A 21,938-nucleotide genomic window follows, 5' to 3' on the forward strand; every position below is an offset into this window, starting at 1 on the left:
GAGAGAGTATGTTAGAGAAATTAAATCATTCTGTTCCACTATTCAGCACCCGTGGAAGCCTAAGCAGAGGCTGGTAATTAGCTAATTTGCATGGACTCTGTGAAGAAGAGTATTTAAAAGAATTCCAGCAATATAATCTTTAAAGAGCATGACAGCCTGGCCTGACTGGCTAGCTGCTTGCATATCTTGTATTCCCTCTGTCTGTGGCAAGACAAGCCATTTTTAGCTGTACAAGGATGGGTTGGTAGATTTCTGAAAATAGCTACATCTACAGCTCAATGTGTAATTTCCTCACAAAGAATCTAATCAGACTCCCATTTAAGTGGACTGCAAAAGCTGGATCAAGAAAAGGAATTAATCCATCCCTCCTTCAAAACACCCTGTAGAAAAATAAACATTCTTCTTGTGTTTATCCAACTATCTTTGTGATCACAACCAGGAAAAGTACCAGGGCAGTCACAGATGAACTCAGGAGATCTATTTTAGGCACTGTGTAGCAAAATGCAGCCTCTATAGATGCTGTGATAGCCCTTGGAAATACCACAGACTTCTCTACTCCTCTGTCAGGGAACAGTAACCCCTAACCCAGAAATGGGAGGTTGAAGCCAAGGCATTTCTTCTGTCAATTTTCTTTGAGAAATGATTATTTTGGAGTCATTTACTACAGGTGGTAAATTACTATCTCTACAATTTTTCAGATGTTCCAGATAAGGGTTTTAGATTGAAATACAACAATTACCTTTCCTGTATATGAAGTATTATCTTCCAAAGCTCTAATTCTCCAGTTTTATGCCAAGGCCTGAGATTTGCAATGGCAAAATCACAGTAAGTCAAGCCTAAGTCCTTAGCTACAACAAACCATATTTTACATATAAAAGGAAAACGGCTGCACCAGCACGAACCTCTGGTTTTATATTACTAGTGTTCTGTACATGGCACTTCAATGACTGTGGTATATCATCTGTTTATAAGCTGATTAATTCTGTGCATGCAATGTGCATTTCAGAGGTAATATTTTTTTTTCTGATGATACAGCTTTATATCCTGCATATGAAACACCAGCCCAAAAGCTGTTTTCAAAGTTACACAAATATTACATCCAGTCTACTATGCAAACATTCATTCTGGAATCTTGACAACAAGGAACTAACTTTTAATGCTTCAACAACATTTGCAAGTTGGAAAAAAATAAAGAAATGTTCTGCGTCAACAGGATCCTCCCCTTCAAGGAAATTAAATGCCAAAAATAAATATGGAATTCCCTCATGTGGCCCTGATGTTTTCTTCACTGTTTTCCCATAGACCTCAAAAACCAGAAGAGTATGCCTGGATTTTAAAGAAACACATATATATAGAAGCTATTTTGCAGAAGGAAAGAAAATCTACATATTTCTACCAGGTTTTGCGGTTTCTAATTAACTACATGATGTGTATGGATAAAGTTAGCACAGTGAGATGAAATTTGCAGATTTTGTCCAATTTCTTTAACTGAGAATAGCTGAAAAGAAAACAGAAAAGCTTTTGGACACGGAAGCCATATTTTTAGTACTGAAACGGAAATAGCAATGTTGAAGCTAAATGCAGATTATATTTGAGCTTTTTTTTTTTCCCTTGATCTTCTCCTGATTTTTCTGACGTTTGCAGCCACACCTCCCAGTCCCTAGGATGAGGGAAGCAATCCTGTATAGCAAGTGTAACAGAGGCTCTGTTGCCCTCTGTGCACCTTCCCCAAGACGTTTCCTTTTTCTGCATGTCCCCTTCTCTGTTCAGACATCTCCCAGCTCTTCACAGACCTCCCCTCTTGCTGAATTGGTTGGTTCCACTGCTGTGATTTAAGCCACTGTCTCCTTTCCAAACTCTCACACCCATCTCATTTCATCTTCTCCTTTATCATCATACTTCTTTTGTCTCTTGTCTCCCTTCTCCAAACACAAGTTGCTCATGTCCTTCTGACTCCACTGTTCATGGCAATTTCTGTTCTCTCTCCTTTATCTTTGACTGTTCATGAGCCATTTTAAACTGTATCAGGCAGGGAGGCTTGCCTCACAGACAAGGCCTACAAAGATTGAGGTCAGACCCTGGTTCAATTACCAACTTGACTGCAGGCCCTGTGCCACTCCAGGCAACACTGCTCATGCTGCATTTCTACAGCAGAAATACAAGGTTATGATTTTCCTTCCTCAATGGTAGCACTATGAGGATAAAGAGAGGCTGGAGCATACTCACTGATTCAAAATCTTTGGAGAACTTCAGTGTAAAACTCTAAGTATACAAGGAGTAGTCTCCCAAAGTCTAAAGCTCTGTCTAATTTAGGTGATTTTCTATGGAGAAACGGACATAACTGACTCAACACAACTTCAACCACCTTATTGAGTACAAACTGTAAGAGCCAAGGACTGTTCATTCTGGTTCTGTATATGTTAGAGTACTATCAAGACACCTAGTACCGAACGAATTCTAAATAGTAACCCTTTTACTTTTTTTTTTTTTAAACACAGAAGCACAACACCCATTTATAAATTGAAGAGCATGTTAACACATCAAGTCTTTTTGATGCCACTACATCAAAACACAAACCAAGCACTATTTAATTAAAAATGCTACTTTCTTAAGGGTATGTAAATAACAGGTGACTTTTTAATTTTTGGATCTTTCATGATGTAGGCAATATGAAAATCTTGGACTAAGTGAGTTATTTGATCCTAAAACTGAGAAGCCAAGCAGCAAACAAACACTATTACAGTGGCATACCAAAATTAACAAAACAAAGTATCAGATATCAACTTTCAGGGCCCTGTCCTAAAGGACGCAATGGCCAAAGAGCATGGGAAAAATGTTCAAGTGTTGGCTGCACCTGCAAGACTCTGCATGCAGACAATCGTGCTGAGAATAAACAACTAGTCAGCCATGCAGCTATTTGCAGAGCTATTTGCTCTTAAAAATGTCTACTTTCATACATAAATGCTGGGCTTGAAGGGCACAGCATTCATGCCTCTAAATTGAAAAAGAGAAATTATGATCTTCGTGTTTAGGACTGTTCATGTGAGACATCCAACTCTGTAAGTCCTAGCTGTCATTCCTACACAATTAGAGCCCCTCCTAATTCCTGCCAACCAAGATCTGATGTGGCTACAGCTTAATTCAGACTGATGTTCCTTTCTAGTCTGTGCTTTATGCATCTACCTTTTAAATACCAGTTTTGTAAGTTCCTGTGCAAGAAATCCTTCTTGCTTCTTGGGGAAAAGGGAAATTAATTCCAAAAACAAAACAAAACAAAAACCCAAAAAACCCTCAGACATTGAAGGACTTGGTCAGCCTGGTCAGGAGAAACTTTCCTCTTCCTTCTCTTTCTGTCTAAGCTCAGGGACTCCCACGAGGTGAGGTGCCTCACAATACTGGACAGCCCACCAGTAGAGGTACAGAGGTCAGTACCTATACAAGGCTCTTTCACTGCCAAAGCCACCGGCATAACAGGCAAAGAGAAGAGAAATGTTGGCAGGTCATGAGAGTACAAGGAGGTGGAAACAGACATCAGACTATTCTTTTTTTTACAGCAAAATACTAAAAAGCAGCAATATTCTAAAAGATGCTATGTTCTGCTGCAGGCATAGGGATTCCTATCTCTGTGTTTGTCAGGCAACGACTTCATATTTGATTTAATTTCTCTTTGATTTTTATTTGAATAAACTTTGTATTTGGTCAAGTAAACTCTGCATACCAAAACATTGCCAAACATGGTATGCTAGTAACAGAACTGAGTAAAAAGGCATTGTGTGAAGGGAGGAATTTAGATGGATGGGAGGATACTCACATATAAAATGTCAATCAATTATGCAACCATCTGCATGACTCAGTAGATGTGAAAAATTATTCTCCTAAAGGAATGTACTTAAAAACATATGGAACAATATTCTTTTTCCATAACTTTCCTCTACTCCACAGATCCTCAGTCCATTTACCAATCACAAAGGTGCTTCAACACCGTTATGGATTACAGAACATTTCATTAAACCTTAATCTTTTGCAGGAAATAACAAGACTACAGCCTGTAGCTGCTTCACCCAGGCTTCACTTCCCACATCGTGGTAACTCCTGCTATCCAAGTATGAAACTCAGTAACCCACTATATTGCTGCACAGGACATTATCTCAGAACAGGATTTTCCCTTTTTTAGGTCAAGAAATAAATGAAAACTTGAGCCCTCTGGGTAATGGTCAGACACTTATAACTGCTTTACTGTACGAAGAGTCATGTAACACATCATAGTACACAAAGAGAGCCAGATTTTCAAAGCTGCTCAATACTTAAGGCTTCAAGAGAATTTCACTCCTTTTTAGGCTCATGAGTGAAGTGCCTGAATTTTCAAGTGCTCAGCACCCAGTGAGAACAAACAGTCCTGTTCGTATCACTTGTACAGCAATTGGCCATTTCTCAGAGGACATTATCAAAAGCTGTTCCAGCTCTGTTCTTTTCAACAGCATTGCTGCCTAATGGCACCAAACATTTCCTGCAAAATAAAGATAGGTTTACTTAGCTTTTCAAAATAATCAATTTGAAAAAAATGGGACAGAACATGTGGAATGTATTAACAGGTCCCAATTTTCAGGAGGAGCTGTCAGTTGGTCTGTATGAGAGTAGACCACTCTCCTGCTGTGTAAGCTTTGCACTTTAGGAACTTAGAAGCTGGCCAATGGCGGGGGGAGGTAAGAAATTCCTTTTCTGCTGAACTCAGTCGTAAAAGGATCTGAGCTCTGAGGTACCTTGTCACTTTGCTTTCTAAGAAATAAATTCTCTAAAAAATGAGTATGTTTTGCTAATCTGTGCAAGTCATAAAAGCAAGTTTACATAGTCTGGTGTTTCCCTGCTACGCAGAAGATATTTCTGTTACAACTACAGTTAAGAAACAAGATGTAAGTATGGTGACTGAAGCACTGTACAAATTCAGGAACAGACTGTTCTCTATTGAATAATCCTCTGGAAAAAAAAAACAGGCAAAGTAGAGATGTGACATTGTTTGCCATCGTGACTGTTTTCTGATTGTGTCTCAGTATGTGTGCATGTATGCGCAAGCACCGTTATATAAGTAACACTTATAGAAGCAACAGGTGGCTTAGTAATAAAACTGAATTAAACTTAAGCATAAAATCTTAAGACTTTTTTTTTTTTTTTAAGTCTTTTCTTCCCCATTTTCTGTTAAAGTCTGAAAAAAGGCCAAATTTAAGTAATGCTTGCCTTTTTTTTTTTTTTTTTTTTGGTAACATTAGCTACAAGAACCCCTCAAATAACCCACACCAAAGCCACAGCTATGGAACTGGGACAGCTAAGCAAAAATGAGGAATCGGCACTGCTTGCATGGCCTGCTTCCCACTCGGGAATGGCTATTCAGGAATTTCAGTGGTCCCAAGGTACCTTGAGATCTCCGACTCCCTCCCTTCACAAGTCCCCCATAAGAAAATGTTATGTCTCCACTATTAATGCATGGTTCCTTGTCAGTAACCTCTCCACAGCAGAGTGACATTTTAATCTATATAAGACTTCAGGCAATGGTAACAGCATTCAAATTCTAAAGGGTCAAATTTTAGCTTTAAATTATGTCTGCATTAGGCTTATAACTTTTGTATTTTCTCCCTCTGCCACTTTTCCCCCTCTTACTCCTACTATCTTTCATGGCAGCTTCTAAGTTTCAGAAAACTCAAGAGCAGTAAAATACTCTAATTTTGGTGCTCATGCATTGCAAATATACTCACAGGGAAACCTAGGCATCACCCTTAAGACATGCAATTCAGTGCAAGCAGAAAACGCCAGACAGTTCAATAAGATAATATGAGAATACACAAAATATGCAAGCAAAGAGAACAGCAATCAAAGCTAAAACAGATGGTATATGAGATAGTACAATCTCAGAGTCTGAAATCATCACTTACAGCACTGAGGTGAAGTGCAGGAAAACAACCACATCGCAGAAGCATTACTTCAGCTGAGAGTCAACACAAATCAAAACCAAATTGCAATCCACCAGGAAAACGTGCTCTACTAGTCTGTGAGTTTACAAAAATACAAAAGACAACACTTCTCCACTATAGCATAATATAGCCTTGCTTTTTAGCAAACTGCACTCAGATGTTGCTCCTCTGACATCATTAATCTCCATGGAAACCTCAGAATGACTGCTGGCCTGAAATAGGCTCTGTCATCCCAGATCAACTCATAAGTAGTCCAGCAAAAGATCTTATATCTCATATTTTTGGCTGTACATTTTCACCAGTGAGCACAACTGAAGAGTTACAATTCCCGTGGCCGCTATGAAATAAAGCTTTCATTCCTGATAATCAGAACATGCAAAAGTTGAAACATTTTTCCAGCTGAGTCCAAGATAGATTCAAAGATCTCCTACTTCTAGAGTAAGATGCAGACTGAAAACAAATGAAAAAAACAACGAAAGATATGTCTTTACTGAAGGTTAAAAGATGATAAAAACTAGAAGACTAACCTCCTGAAAATCCACTTGTATATCTGCATAGCAGATTTGCAGAGCATGCTATTTTCCACAGCATTTTCTCTCTACAAGCAGAGAGCAGTGTAGAGCAAAGATAACTTTCTAAAAACATTTATTAGTATTTACTTTGGGGGGGTCATCAGGGAAATGCCTGCATTAAATGGAGTGCAACCAGATGGCTTGTGTTGGGTTTTTCTTTCTCCTTCTCCATGCTAACACTGCCAGCCTCCACGACTAATGTCCCCAGCACAGGGTCAAAGTGTTACTCAGATGTTTTACCTACAAACAAGTCCTCTGCAAATGTTTTCTAACGAGTTAAACTGACAGACTGAGACAAGCAGATACACTAAGTGTCACGAAAGCTGTTCTCTTGGCAAGAAGCCACGTACACAAATTGTTTCTATGAAGAAAATATGCATTTGTATACATACAGGCAGTATGTGTTATACACATACAGAAATAATCAGACTTCTCAGGGACCAAAATTGAGAAAAATCTTGAAGAGTTTTGAGCCTTGCATAGTTCCTGCACTAAATAAACTTGCTTTCTTGAATGTAAATCGGTCATTGTTATGAATTTCCAAGGATAATTAAACAAATTGCCATATAATTTTTTCTGTGAGATGTGAAAGAAAAGAGAGACTTGCAAAAGAAAACAAGAGAAAAAAACTAAATTGGCATATAAGGATTTCTACTTATTTCATTCATTTTCAACAGTCTGAACAAGCACGCAGAAAATTACAGGATTCAATCCTAAAATGAGGCACCTCCACTTACAGCTGCAAGTACTTAGGCATTTCCAGAAAACCACACCCTTACTTCCTTAGGTCTGACCATCCCAATTTTAACTCTTCCAAGTCATTCCTTGATCATAGTTTATTTCAGTTCTGGACAGCAAATGTCTTCTGTAGTGTATTTGTCTTCTTTCAAACCCAATGAAATCCTGGGGCTCTCTATATAGCTGGGTTTTATATACTACAGTATTATGGTACAACAGAAATATCTTAAGACCAAGTTGTTAAAGGCTCACTAACTCAAGCAACACCACCGACTGCTAATAATATCTACGCTATACAGTCAGGTCTGTGGATTTGGATGTTTGTTGTTGTTCTGTTTGTTTTTTTGTACCTCAGCAGCTTGGAGAAGTGCTCTAGACAGAAAGGGCTGAACTTGATAGATGACTGACTGATACCTTTAATTTAACGTGTATGTTGTAACCATCTGAATTTATGAGTTCATTTGTTAAGTACCTAAGTACTTAAGGGTAAGCACCTAAGTGCTTGGAGACCCACTAGAGACCAACAGTGTCTGTACAGAGAGGTCCACATCAATTCAGAGGGGATACAAACATGCCACCAAATAGTAGCATTGTTGTGTATTATAGGAAATCAATCTGACAGATCACAGAGGTCTTGACCATAGCTCTTTGAATGGTGGGGTATAGTCATTGCTAGCACTTGGCTCCGCACAAGCTTCATTTAATCATCAAACAAGTTCTCTGCCTGCTGCATAAATGTCAGGCCCTTTGCGTACCTACTCTTTTACCAGGGAAACACAGAAGAGGATGAGAGGTATACATCTGATGAACATCTTGCTGGACTGTGATCTCCAGCTATTACCTAAGGTGCCCAAAGCCACATGCTCTCTAGATTTGTCCTTCCTCCAACTAACAAGAAGAAATAACAGGGCACCTGCATAGTGCAATCTTTATGACTAAAGTGCTGAGCGGGAGTGAATTCACCAAAACATTAGGACTGAATGATGCCAGTTTTACAAGCATGGATCTTGAGGGGGCACAATCAGCTCTTACCTTTTTCTCTCTGTGGAAGGACCAAATATACACCCCTATCTTTGTGCTCACTACTGATTACAGGGACAGAGTCCACAGGATGGCAACAAACAGAGCTTGTCCAACATGGGAGCAGAGGAAAGCAAATGCCAGACAGAAATGCCTTTTGCTCCCTCTAGGAGTCCCCTGTAGTCTGGTGTATGTTGTGCCTTACACTTGCTAAGGATATATCTGTGCATTTATTTTTATTTTTTTAATTTCTGAAGAGAATCAATGAACCACTGGATTTAACTATTAAAGACGTGTGCACCCAATAATACAACGATCATACAAGGCCTAATAAAGATTTTACCACCAATGGTGGCTGTGAGGTGATACCTAGGGGAACATATCTGATCACACCAGGTGTATAACTACACTTTTCTCAGAACATTCTTCTGTATTTTGGTGCCCCAAATCTTTTAGCCACAGGCAGCATTTTTATGTTAAATGTTTTCCTTGGTGGGCATTTCTTTCATGAGTTTGTATAATCTATTTATTACCTTCATAAGAACAAGCTCTAAATAACACAAACCCATGCTACCAGATATATAATCTAATCTGCTAGCTCTGACTAAACCTCCACCCTTGGAACCTAGGTATGGATATCTGAGGAGGGACAGCAGTGGGATTGCTGCTTACGCCTGTCTCTGTGTTTTTTCCTCCAGGTTTCCCTTCATTTTTATGATGGCTTCAGAACCATCGAAACATAGTGCAACATGAAAACACAAAACCTTTCAGCCAGAACAATGACTCAGTAAATTAGATTAGAATTACAGCAACAAATTGCTGCTTGTGTTTTTGTTTTCTGTTCTGTTTTTTGTTCATTTGTTTTCCCTAATTCTGCAAATCTAGCCCACCTTCTTTTCCCCTGCTCCTACCTCTGACAGTAAGAAGTTATGAAGCCTTAATAACCCTGCTACTAGCATGAAGGAGAAATTGCTTGGCTCCTGCTCCCCATGAGGCTTTTATGAAACATTTAGACTTCAACAGCTCTGCAAACAGAATACAAAACACTGCCTGTAGCACAGAACATCAAGGTATGATACACTTGATAAACAGAAAGAAAGGGCAAGTAATTTTTTTTTTTTGTAGCAACTAATGCTAAATTTCACAAAGGGCTACTCAAGTTTTTGTAACAAACCGCATGCCCTGGTTGCTTTTGTTACTCATCCTGACCACAATAAAATGCGGCATGCTGGTCTTCAAACAATTAACTGTAACAAAGAGAAGTTGCAAGGAGAAAAAGAGAAGAAAATACACAGAAGACTACTGAACTTCTAAGCATTTATGGAGTGGATTTAGGACCAAATGAGGTAACATCTGATAGAAAGGTGACATACATATCCTTCCAAGACAAAAGCTCTGTCTGTATTGGCAGCCTGACATTGCCAGGCAACTCACACTGAAGCACCAAGGGCATATCAATGCAAGGAGTTTGTTAATTGTTGTAAAGCCACCATGTCATTTTATAATTCAGGAAGCACCAGACATAGCAACAGATGAAAAGAAATGTTTTAAACATTCCCTATTTTTTAAAAAAAAATGCTCATTGGATACAAGCTCTCTTTTCCAATATTTTCAGCAAACTTCTGCACTAAACAGATCTCAACCATTGTGCACTCGTGTACTTACATAAAAGAAAGTTTACTAATTGCTGCCTTATTGCAAGGATCTCACATGCAGGTTTTTAAACTTTCAGTCTTGCAGCAAAAAAAAAAAAGTATAATTCTGAGAAAGGTTCAAACAGGCTTCTGAGCTACACACAAAATATTCAAAGCCAGTAAAACCATCATAAGGCTTAATTACAGAATACAAACAGTTGATTAAGATAAACCCTCATAGAGCACAGAATCTTTTGTTAGAGATCTAGCACTGGACTTAGATGCTACAGCTTGTTTGTTTTTAGATAAATAGAATAACACCTATAATAGATACTGAAATACTGGTTTATACTTCTTAAATAACACTAATTTAAAGGTAAGCCCTAACATAACCTGATCACGTTTGGTATTTTGAAATTTCAATAAAGACACACATTTTCATTTAGGAAATATATACCCATGCACCAAACGACGCCTGAAGCTAACAATACAAAAGCTTTCTGAACTGAGCCTGGATACTGTTCTACCGTAGCCCAATACTTCATTATCCACTTGATTTCTGAACAGCATGTATTCACTCCAACCCATATGAATGCCAAAAGAAACTTCTGTTGCTGTTTGTCAGTTGCCATGCTATTGTCAACTATTTCACCCTTTGGGAATACAACATCCACCCACAATTTCCCAAGTTTGTACTAGTAAGCTCTGCCTAGCACTAGCTGTATTCCCAGGAAAAAGATACCATTTTTCAACTATCCCTATCACTTATTTAAGCTTTATAACAACATGAACAGATTCAGTTTAAGCATTAACAGTGATACTTGAATCATATCCAACAGCAAAGAGGAAAAAAAAAAAGAGCAATACCCTTTGGTATATTCCCAGCTCCATATTTTCTGTGGACATTAGATCAGAAAATGCTGAATTGTTTGGCCTAGAGTTGAAACAAGTCTATGGATTAAAAAGGCAAGTCTGAGTAATGCCTGTACCAAATAGTCCTCCCTTTTTCTTCACTGTTGGTATGCACAAATTTGTCTGCCCGGTACTGATAGAAGAGAGAAAGATTCAAACTTTCTCCAATGTTTACAGTGAGATTTGCTTTGGTGATCCAGAGCCCCTGGTGATAATGAACCATCAGACCACAGGATATAAGTACACTGTCTGCTCCACAGTGTTTCACAGTTTATCACTGGAACATCATCCTAATTTTTCCAGAAGGATTTAATAGATTACTTAAGAGAGCACAGCAGTGGGCTCCCATGATAAACAGATATGCTTTAAGGAGCGAGACATTTGGGTGCATCACAAGAAGTTGTCTGGAGGAATAGTCATTTACATCTCCCAGAGTGAACCTAACGGGATCCTAAAATGTGTACAACATATCATATCCTCTACGGTGAAAAATTTTGGCATTACACTCTAACCTATACCTCCTAAAGTGAGCAAGCTGTAAGAGCCAGAGTAAGGTAGCAACAAACTGAGTAATGCTGATTACAGACAACTCCTATGACTGAAGGAAAGGGATTCCATTGGGCTTGAAATCTCAGATAGCTGTTGACCTATATAATAAAAGACTGGATGTAAAAAACAAAAAACAAACAAACAAACAAAAAAAACCTCTCTCTCAAATTAGGACACATATCCAGTATTTCTTATTAATCTGTATGCTGTGCACTGCAGCAGCTTCAATTGTTGCCAGTATTGCATGACACTCACACATAGCAACAGAGCTCAAAATTTCATCATGAAGATGTCTCCTATTTCGAAAGAGCAAGAACTAGATGGAACATCTAGCTGATCTTTTTGTTGGCTTTATTTTGTAATGAGACAGAGGTTACTATGAACCAAACAAAAGCTAGGCAAGTGCCAAACCTACGTTATAGTTTTGTTATGGTGACCTGCAATCTGGGAGTGCTTCTGGAATCCCATTAGCTGCTTGGGCAGCCCTGCTATACAGAAATGTGTTTCCACCTGCTACTTCATGAAGTTCCTCTTCACAAGTTGGTCGTCTACATGGTAATAATCCCCGACTACTTCCTCTCAAAGTAAGCAGGCTCTTTTTGTGGAAATACTGCTACTATCAGCTACCTCAGAATTTACCAGTCACTAGTTTTCCAGTGGCAACAGCCCATAGCCCACATGCTATAGTCACTCCCCAGAAAAACACAATAAAGCTGGCAGTAGGCTGTGATTTTAAAGTATTATAAGCCAATACCACTGTGAAACACATAAAACCCAGAAATTAACTGCTAAAGTAACAGCCTCCCTGTTCTCTCATACTCATAATCACTTTTATTTTTACTAATTATGGGATAATGTATGTGAAACCAAGTCATACACTTGTTAATCTATAGGGAATTGATTAAAAGAGCGATACAATAGTGGACTGAAAGCTTAAACTCAGAGACAGAAAGAGAGGAAGGAGGGCACAAGGAATAGAATTGGAATAGAATTTGCAAATTCCATTCCACTTATAATTTCTAGTTTGTAAACAAGTAACTTACAAAGTAGCTCTGGACCGGATGGAAAAACAGTAGCCTAATTAGGCTGATGTGCTGGGAAACTCTTCCTTCTGTGAAGCAATAAAACAAAAAGAAGTTCAATATAAAACCTGGTGTCATCTACCAAATCTCACGATAGGTAAAAACACACCCCTCCCACAGTTCACAAACATACAGTATCAAGATAATTTTTTTTTTTTTAATTAAGAACAGGATTCAGTTATGACACCTAAATCTTTCATTGGAAAGTTTTTGCTATGTGTCTTTGCATAGAAAAAGATAAGTTATGGCTGGTAGTGCTGGAAGCTCTGGATGAAGTATGCCATTCCCCACTGCACTGTGCCAGGTCAGTTTTTAAAATTCATAAAGCATCCTGAATGATTAATAATCATCACAAAGGAGCAGCTGAACAGTGCTGCCACATTTATACCTTCCAGAATAAACGCTAGCTGATTTTCATTGTTTGCGTTTCATGTGTTCCTTAGATGAGCAACATAAAGTTATGGAGCCCCAATCATACACCACACACTATTTTGTGTAGCATTGTACCAAAACAGAACCAAAGACATTCTGTGTCCTAAACAGCTCATGGGAAAAGTTGATAGCACACATAGCTAAACTAAAGGGGTAAAGCATTGGAATTAAGATAATACTGGTCACACAGGGGTCTTGAAACAGCAGTATTTTCAAAGAAAAGAGATTTTCTATGATGAACTGAAGAAGGATAAATGATGTAGCTTGTCAGATGTTAAGGTAGTACCATTTGCTGCAAGAAGAAGCAAAAAATCAGAGTATAAACAGGTCTTGAGTTGAGAATGTAAGAAGTGAGCAATGAAGGCTTGGGTCCTGGACTGCTCAGTGGTGAGGGTGTATTTCTTATTACAGAAACAGAACAGAGGTGAAAACCACTGAGAATCATGGTAAAGAGCCCTGAAAGCACAAAAGAGTAGTTGATGTTTGATGTCCAAGACAGGAGGACGCAAACAGGGCAATGGCACCGTCAAAGAAACAGGGTAAAAACTGGAGCCATTTCAAATTGGCATGAGCGAAGTAGGACTCCATTTTATCAAGACAAGTCAAAACATTTATCAAGACAACAGGAACGTGACATATTAAGAATCTGGGGAAGAATCAGATGTGTGCATGGATAAGAAACTTTTTTATAACAGATATTAGACTAAATGCATGACACTCCATTCTTCAGACCGTGACCCAAAGAGACCAGATTAACAGAACTGCTTAACACCTAAAATTATCAGTCAGAGAAGCATCATGATGGTGCTCACAGCACTTACTTTTGGGAAAGAGGGAAGTAGCAAAGGAATTTATGTGAGACCAAGAAGGACAAAGGAGGCCCTGTAGAGAAAGAGTGCAAAAGCAGCTTTTAACTGTATGTGTGAATTTAAGAAAAAAATGAAGATGGATAGGGGAAACTGAATTTAACAAAGTGCGCCAACAGTAGATGGAGCTGTGAGATAAGAGAAGAATCTAACTTTTAAGGGGATGAGTTAAAATAGCAACTCTGAAAAATCCAAACTTAAAACCCCATCTTCATGTTAAGTCATTAAACAATCCACAAGAGCTGTTTGATATGCATATGATAGCCATACCACATTAGCAGAAGGAGTTGAAACAACCTGTAGCTTCTTTTTCCTGCCCTTAAATAAGCAAACATTGTCCATGCCTAGTGCAAGTTAAATCCCAGCCAGCTTGCTGTCAACCAAGTGCCAGGATTAGCCAAGCACTAAGCAAATGCAAACTCTTGATCTGATTTAACAACTGCGTTGAGGGGTTGTACACATTCTTCATGCTTTGCAGTCTACACTGCATGCTAATACCTTCTGATTTTTTTCATAGAAGCACAGATGAGAATTTCATACTATTTTCTGAGATCTATTAAAAATAATTATTTACGATGAAGTCTGTTTACCTCTGGAAAGATGCAAGTAATACTTTGAGGTAGAGGGTAACAAACACTAAGGATATTTTAAAAGATCTGCAGAGACCACTGGTATCACACCATCACCATAAGAAAGTCTATAAACAGACTGCAGCAACGCAGGCTCCACTCCAGACCCAAAACAAAGCCGGACAACACTAATAACTCCAGATGGAATTGGAAATTTTATCTGAAACTTTTCTGTAAACAGAAACAAGGAAAAAAATAAACACCTAGTCCTGTATAAAATGGATTCCTTTATTGAACAATGTACAGTGAGCCTGTCAAGGGTAAGAAAAACTTTCCCTGTCAGGGTTCTAACAACCATTCCTACGACACATTGACACATTTTAACATCTGATTCTTCTGTGCACACTCTCCAAAAGCAGCATGCTCATGCTTGTATGCAACTGAGGCACAAAAATGGAACTACTAGCCTCTCTCACTGAAGAAAGACCCCAGAAGCGAAGCGCTGTGAGAAGAACCAAAAATAGGGAGATGACATATAATCTTTAATCCTTCATTCCATGAGGAAACCTTACCACTACCCCAATTCCACAAGTAATCTGGTGGCCAGAACACACAGATGATCAAATTGGCATTACCAGGCCTACTTTTCCAGAGACCTGGAAAAGAGCCTGTGTTCAAAAGCTTGTTTGCAGATCTCATCAGTTAGCCTGATAAAAAATATCATCTGCTCCTACAAATCTTGTTTCTTCAGGTAAAAAAGAAACAAATGTGTTAAATATAAGCACCTGATTGGCCATATTTATAAACAATTCACAGGGGTATCACTGAGGCCTAACCGTGTCACATGGTGCTAATTGCAGTGTGGGGCCTAGTTCAACAAGCTGTCAGATGGCCTGTCAAATGGGAATTATGTGCATAGCTACAGGAAAATAAATTGAAGTATATGATTAACTTGATCAACAATAACAGAGTGGGAGTACAGGACAGGTTTCATTTTGTACATAAATGGGTCCACAGTCACACAGCTAGCCTGCTGTACATCAAACAATCCATTTCTCTTATTTTTGTGAAGCTGAGCTTTAAATCATGTTACATAATTTGTAAATCACCATGCTGTAGCCTACTGATTAATATCATGCTTGCCAGTACTCAACCAAGTCATTTCCAGACACAGGGGAAGCCACAGAATTGTTCTGGGGCCCTTCAGACTACTGACATCCATGCTAATTATTTGCTACTTCATGGTCACATATAGTTAGATATAAAGTACAGCATGACAGGGTTGGTTAAGTCCTTTATTATTTAAAACATTTTTACATGTTATTCCTCCTCCTACCCCCCCTCCATAAATCAGCATCACAGCAAACATACAAACGGCACTGAAACTCATTCAGCACACAGACGACAATTGCCCCTGCCACATGCTGTCCCTAACTGCAACACCCTTACAAGCACAGAGCCCGAACATCTGCACACACAAACAAAATCCATGATGAGCAAATGCACAGCTGCCTGCTGAGATGTCCTGCTTCCCACTGCAGGGCCTCTGCATCTCTCTCTGCGCCCAGTGAACCTTGCTCCCGAAGACTTGATCAATGAAGAGACAACAAGAAAGGGGTTAGACACACAGCTATCCACCTACTCAAAGTGAATGGCACTGCTAATACATGACCAGGAACAGTCACCCAAAGGGGAGGCAGGGGAGGTTAGAATAGCAAACATTTTCTGTTTGTTTCTACAAACTCAAGCATTCGATCATTATAAAAGAGAACACAGTAAAAATAATGTTTAGATCTAACAACTGCCAAAGCCAACAATACAAAATCTTTCTGGTCCCCAGCGTAGCTAGTCAGCTGTACAGTATGCTAACAATTGAAATGTTACTGTTGTTGAAGAAAAAAAAAGTGATTGGAAGTACTGCAGTAGAATTCCAGGCAGAGCAGTAATTTCTGCCATAACAGAAGGACTGCTAGACGATTTGGAAGATTAATAAGAAAGCCAACATTCACAACAACACTGCTGGATAGGCATGGAGTAAGGAGGGGAAGGGAATGGCAGTGCTATTTTCTTTTCTTGAAGAATACTGGTCTTGATAGTTTCTAATGACAGTGAAGTACTTCTGGGAAGATCAAGCTGATAAACACACACAATCAAGTTTGCCTAAATTTGGCACATAGTAGAAGCCATATTCTTATAAAAATTCTTACAAAACCCTGTAACAAGCAAGTAGGGAAAGAAGGGGGTTTGTCTATCCAAGTTCACAAATCCTAAATAAGAGAGATATGAGCTTCCTCTAAACCCTTCATAACACATACAAAGAACATTATGCAAAGATCATTATACAAAGAACACAGGAATTACACAAGGAACGCCGATACTTATTTTAGGGAGACTGCATTGTCACCAGGTGCAATCTAAGGTGACCACTAGTTTCCTAACGGCAAAGCCACCTTAAGGGGTTCCTACCATCTTTCGTGCAGAATTATGTAAATTGGCAGTCTACTGCTGTCCTACTCATCTGTTGTGTCCGTGCCGCTGTTTGTGAGACTTGAATAATTTTAGGAGAAAACAACAAATCACAAAACCCTACCTCTATCCTTCCTTCCTACATTCTTTTTTCCTTATTTTCTAAACTTAGTTCACTGATTAGGGTTACAGTTTGGATTGACAAACAGATGCATGAGCACAGTTGAGGCAATATTAAGTAACAGTGGAATAAGGAGAAAAAAACATCAGACTCTGAGTAGGAATTATTAAAAAAAAAAAAAAAACCTTTACACCCAAAGCAATAAAACATGGACCTGCATCCTCACATTCCTATTTCATGCTGGCCAGAGGCATTCATGTTTTTCTTCAGTGCTGCCTTGTGTGTGCTCTTTAATTGTAGCATGCTAACAGCAGTTGGCATTTTACAAAATCCTGGAACTAGGGATTAAAGTTTTAAAGGATTTAAGGGCTGTGATTTCAAGCTGCTTTACAATAGTAAAGAACATTGACTTCTACAGAGAGTTGTAACAGGAGCAGTAAAAATCATGTCCAAATGGATGTGGGGAAGACAGATGGTATTCAAAATGATGAGATTTTAAGAACCAGCATACAGTAATGTGCCACAGCTAGAGCAACACATGGAAAATGAACTAAAACTCTTAACTGTTTGCTGGACTTTGCAACTGCTACTTCACTACTGAGTCAGGGATCTTTCTGTTAGTGCTGATGTACATATGTACCATAACCAGTGACTTACCCGCTGTTATACCCCTAGTGTGAAATCCCGGGCTTACATTAGTCAACAGAGAAAACTGCACCAATGTCAATAAACAGAGGTTCCTGAACTGGGGTAAAGAGAGTACTGTTAAAGGGCAGAGGGAGACAACTCTTCTGGAACAGATGCACTTAGCTCTGCTTTTAGCTTGGTCTCCCCTCACACTAACTTCAGCTGAAGGCTCAGACTATTCGCCTGTGTGCAGCCTTTTCACCTGAAAATACAAAGCATGTAGTAAGCACCTGCCTGCACACTGTTGCTATTGAAAGCCAGCACTTCCAGTAAATCATAGAATCACAGAATCGTCTAGGTTGGAAGAGACCTCCAAGATCACCTAGTCCAACCTCTGACCTAACACTAACCAGTCCTCCACTAAACCATATCACTAAGCTCTACATCTAAACGTCTCTTAAAGACCTCCAGGGATGGTGACTCAACCACTTCCCTGGGCAGTCCATTCCAATGCCTAACAACCCTTTCAGTAAAGAAGTTCTTCCTAACATCCAACCTAAACCTCCCCTGGCGCAACTTCAGCCCATTCCCCCTCGTCCTGTCACCAGGCACGTGGGAGAACAGACCAACCCCCACCTCGCTACAGCCTCCTTTAAGGTACCTATAGAGAGCAATAAGGTCACCCCTGAGCCTCCTCTTCTCCAGGCTGAACAATCCCAGCTCCCTCAGCCGCTCCTCGTAAGACTTGTTCTCCAGACCCCTCACCAGCTTCGTCGCCCTTCTCTGGACTCGCTCAAGCACCTCCATGTCCTTCTTGTAGCGAGGGGCCCAAAACTGAACACAGTACTCGAGGTATGGCCTCACCAGAGTTGAGTACAGGGGGACAATCACTTCCCTAGACCTGCTGGCCACACTGCTTCTTATACAAGCCAGGATGCTGTTGGCCTTCTTGGCCACCTGAGCACTCTGCTTGCTCAAATGCTCTTGCCCAACTGCCTGGTGCCAGTATCAGCTGTGCAAACCCACTCTGGAGATCACTGCAAGAATGTAAATTGGGCAAGACCACAGCAGTGAGAGAAGCTTATGTATTACCCCACTGCTTCTGCAGCAACAGGCACAACGCTAATCCTGGGAGCCCAAGGTCACACCCCTCTGCTCCACAGAAGGTCCTTGGATTCTGGGGATGTTTTCGGTTATCTGTTTTTGGCATCAAACTCCCTCACATGCCTCTCCAAAAAGATTCAAGTTTTAAATCTATACATCTTCTCAAAACACCCAGCAACAAGTTTGTCCTGAAGCCTCAAGTGTTAGGAGTTCATGGGAGCTCATTCTGCCTTGAAATGATAGCTGCACATCACTCCTCTTTCCTACAGCACTGTACTGAGTCTTTGATATTATTTATTGCATTCACTTTATAACAATTGAAATTTAAAAAGAGGAAGACCTTCAAAACCACAAGGCCATTTCAAGAAAAATGCCAACACCCCCTCATACTCAATTACAAAGGTTTGCAGACTGGGCAAACAGAAGCCCACAGTTGCCACAGAAAGTAAAGAACCTTCCGTAAGACAGGATGTGGCAGGACCAGAGAGAAAAAGCCACAAAAATATTTTCATCACAGCAGTAACTGCCTAATTCAGCTTGATGAAACCCATCATTTGTTACTGGAGACAGCAATGATTCCTTCGGCAGTGACTCAGGAGTGATACAAAGTGCCTCTACAGAGCAGCCACACCATAAGTAAATCCCCACAAGTGGAGATTTCTTGTAAATAGACAAATATTTTGTGCCTGAAGGGAGAAAATACACACGTGAAATAGAAATGAAGTGCTAAACTCTAGATAGATGGCAGCCAGTAGAAATAAAACCATTTAAAATATATGTTTATATTCACTGAAGATCTAGGTGCTCTGATTAGCACAATTCTGTGAAGGACTGCAATGAAATTAATTAAGCAGAAATACCGAATGATGATTCCCCAAATTTTCACTTTGTGTTCTAAAGGATTAAACTTGAAAACAGAAAAAGGTGGCCCCTTTCTGGCTGCAAAATGATTTGAGGATTTTCAGAAGGTGGCAGTTTGACAGTTTAAAGAAGTTAGGACAGCGTAAAGTCACAGCAAAGTACTACCATCCCAAAAAAGCAGCACATTTTGCATCTAGTCTTTCTTTTGATATTTCTATTTCCTTTTTCTTACTAGGTCAGAATAAAACAAGATTTTCTTCTACATATCCTTTTGCTACTGATTTGAATGAAAAAAGAATACACTGACTGTCATTATAACTTGCTTGGAGCATAATGAGGTATTTTGGAGAGTTGTAAGTGTCCATTCTAGCCTCGTGGTTATAGAAACAGAGAATCTATCATGACTTCCATATATACTGTACTTCACGGTTGGTTTTTGTTTGGTTTTCCCCCCTAAGGGTATACCAGAAGACTGTTTTTTTAAAGAAGACTGAAGGAAACACAATTCCTTCTTATGTGAAAGATAATGAAGTTAAGGAGTAACTATCTGTATTTTTCCAATGGAATTCTATCTTCAATTTTTCTATTCATTCTTTGCTTTTGTTTTGTCTCATAGAGATCAAATTAAATGATTATCTTAAATTTCCACATATCATTTGCACAAGCCAGATTTGTGTTATTTTTGACCAGAAAAATCTCAACAATGGTGCGTTTTTAATCCTTCAGCCTTACACCCACTTCCATATTTATATAATGGTATTTATTCACTTCCAGATACTGACTGTAGATTTCAGTGACACAAGTGGCTTTATTATTATTATGAATCAAATTAGATTAATATTTCTAATGCATGAATAGAAGCTCTTAGTGGAACACTGCCTTTGGTCTTGTCAACATACGCATTTTTACAAATTATGACTCCTTCAGATTTCTTCAGCATAAGGCCGCAACTCTGCAACCGCTTGCTCAATGGGGCCTCAATTGGTTTGAACTCAAATGATCCAAAACCTGAACCAATTGTCAAGGCCTCACCACAATGCAGCCATATCCTGATTTTTATTCCGCAGTAGCACGTAACTCATGTTTTGTGGAAAGGCCATATACTGACTTCCCTGTGGCTGGTTTATTGACAGGTCTAGAAGGTGCCATCCCTACTCAGCAGCCTGTATGAGAGCTTCCCAGGGCAAATGCCATGTCTGCCGCAGGAACGCCATCTATGGTCGGGTATCTAGTATATCACATTTATCTTCAAGAAAGCTGTAATACAGAAAGTCTCAAGTAATTCAAGTTTATACAGTAAATGCTCAAAAGGGATACAGTAACAATCTATAAGCCGAGGTTTTACTTGTCTACTGCATCTTTTAAGGCAATGATATTCTCTAAATTTTCATTTTACTGTCTAATAATGAAGCCTATCACCACCTAATCTTTTTCTCTCTCCAGTTCTTCTCTTTTAACCTGTCGTGCACTATGGCTTTAATACGATACGTCACTTTGACATATATACCCAGTTTCTGTAAACAAGGAGGGCCACTGATTTCAACTATGCAATGTATACTGTCTCAAAAAGGAATCTGTCGTAACTACACGTTCATTAACATTTCAACCAGAAATAACAGGGGAGCTATTATTTCAATCAGGAGCAGCAAGATGAAGCACGTGAGAATCATATTTAATTTACATTCAATGATTATTCCTTTTGAGACAAGGCTAGGGTACTGCTGGGACGGGCAATCTGTGAGGGTCACTTAGGGATGGATCTCAAGTGACTCCCCCACGCTCTGAGACAGGACTTCACTCCCCCAGAAGTCCACATAATGGCTGTTAACAGTAGTTTTCAGCACTGTCAACCCCATCACCAGGCCACCTCTGGCAAAACAGCACAAGGAACTTGAGGACTCCTGTGAAAATCTCAGACCAAATATGAACAACTGTGACAATTTGTTTTCAATCCCTATGCCTAGGCTGGGCACAGGGAAAAATCCCTCTGCAGACCCAACAATGTTGCCAAGTCAAATACAGCAGACTTCTTAGAAAGAAGTCGTCCAACTGATAACCACCACTCAAAGTAAGACCTTCCTAATGCAACAAAACATTGATTTCTATGGAAATTCCAGACAGTTTCAAAAAAAGTTGTCTATTCTAGATTCCTTGAGCATCTGAGTATTTGCATCTCTGAATGTATTCATGTGAATGAGACTCTGTGAGACTTAAAAAATAAAATAAAATAAACACTGCTGCAATGGTTTGTTCACAACAGTATTTCTTCAACTGAAGTTCACTAAAGTTTCGTACTGGCCCAATGACTGATGGGTCACCATTCCCATGAGATAACTATTTGAACTTGTGCACATATGGGAACATAATGCTGACCTATTTATATTTTTAAGCTAGTCCGTATAAGATGCATCTGTAATAATAC

At 39.3% G+C, this 21,938-nt stretch overlaps 1 protein-coding gene across 15 annotated transcripts in view; it reads right to left on the minus strand.

Moving 5' to 3' along the window:
- Positions 1-21,938, minus strand: part of PLCB4 (phospholipase C beta 4) — a 202,001-nt gene that overhangs the window by 115,486 nt on the left and 64,577 nt on the right. For 7 of the 15 annotated variants that reach the window (XM_048060780.2, XM_048060775.2, XM_013182089.3 and 4 more), the window contains one exon: positions 12,432-12,499. The exons of 3 other annotated variants lie outside the window; for them this stretch is intronic. Coding sequence is in view for 4 of the 12 variants with exons in the window: in XM_013182091.3 (XP_013037545.1) it covers positions 5,925-5,958 (34 nt within the window). In the remaining 8 variants the exon portion in view is untranslated. Of the gene's footprint in view, positions 1-5,924; positions 8,886-12,431; positions 12,500-21,938 lie in introns of those variants that run through there. 5 more of the 15 variants (XR_010830808.1, XM_013182091.3, XM_013182092.3 and 2 more) reach the window with 5 other exon arrangements.

This window comes from Anser cygnoides, chromosome 3 (genome assembly GCF_040182565.1).
Source record: "Anser cygnoides isolate HZ-2024a breed goose chromosome 3, Taihu_goose_T2T_genome, whole genome shotgun sequence".
NCBI classification, from domain to species: Eukaryota; Metazoa; Chordata; class Aves; order Anseriformes; family Anatidae; genus Anser; species Anser cygnoides.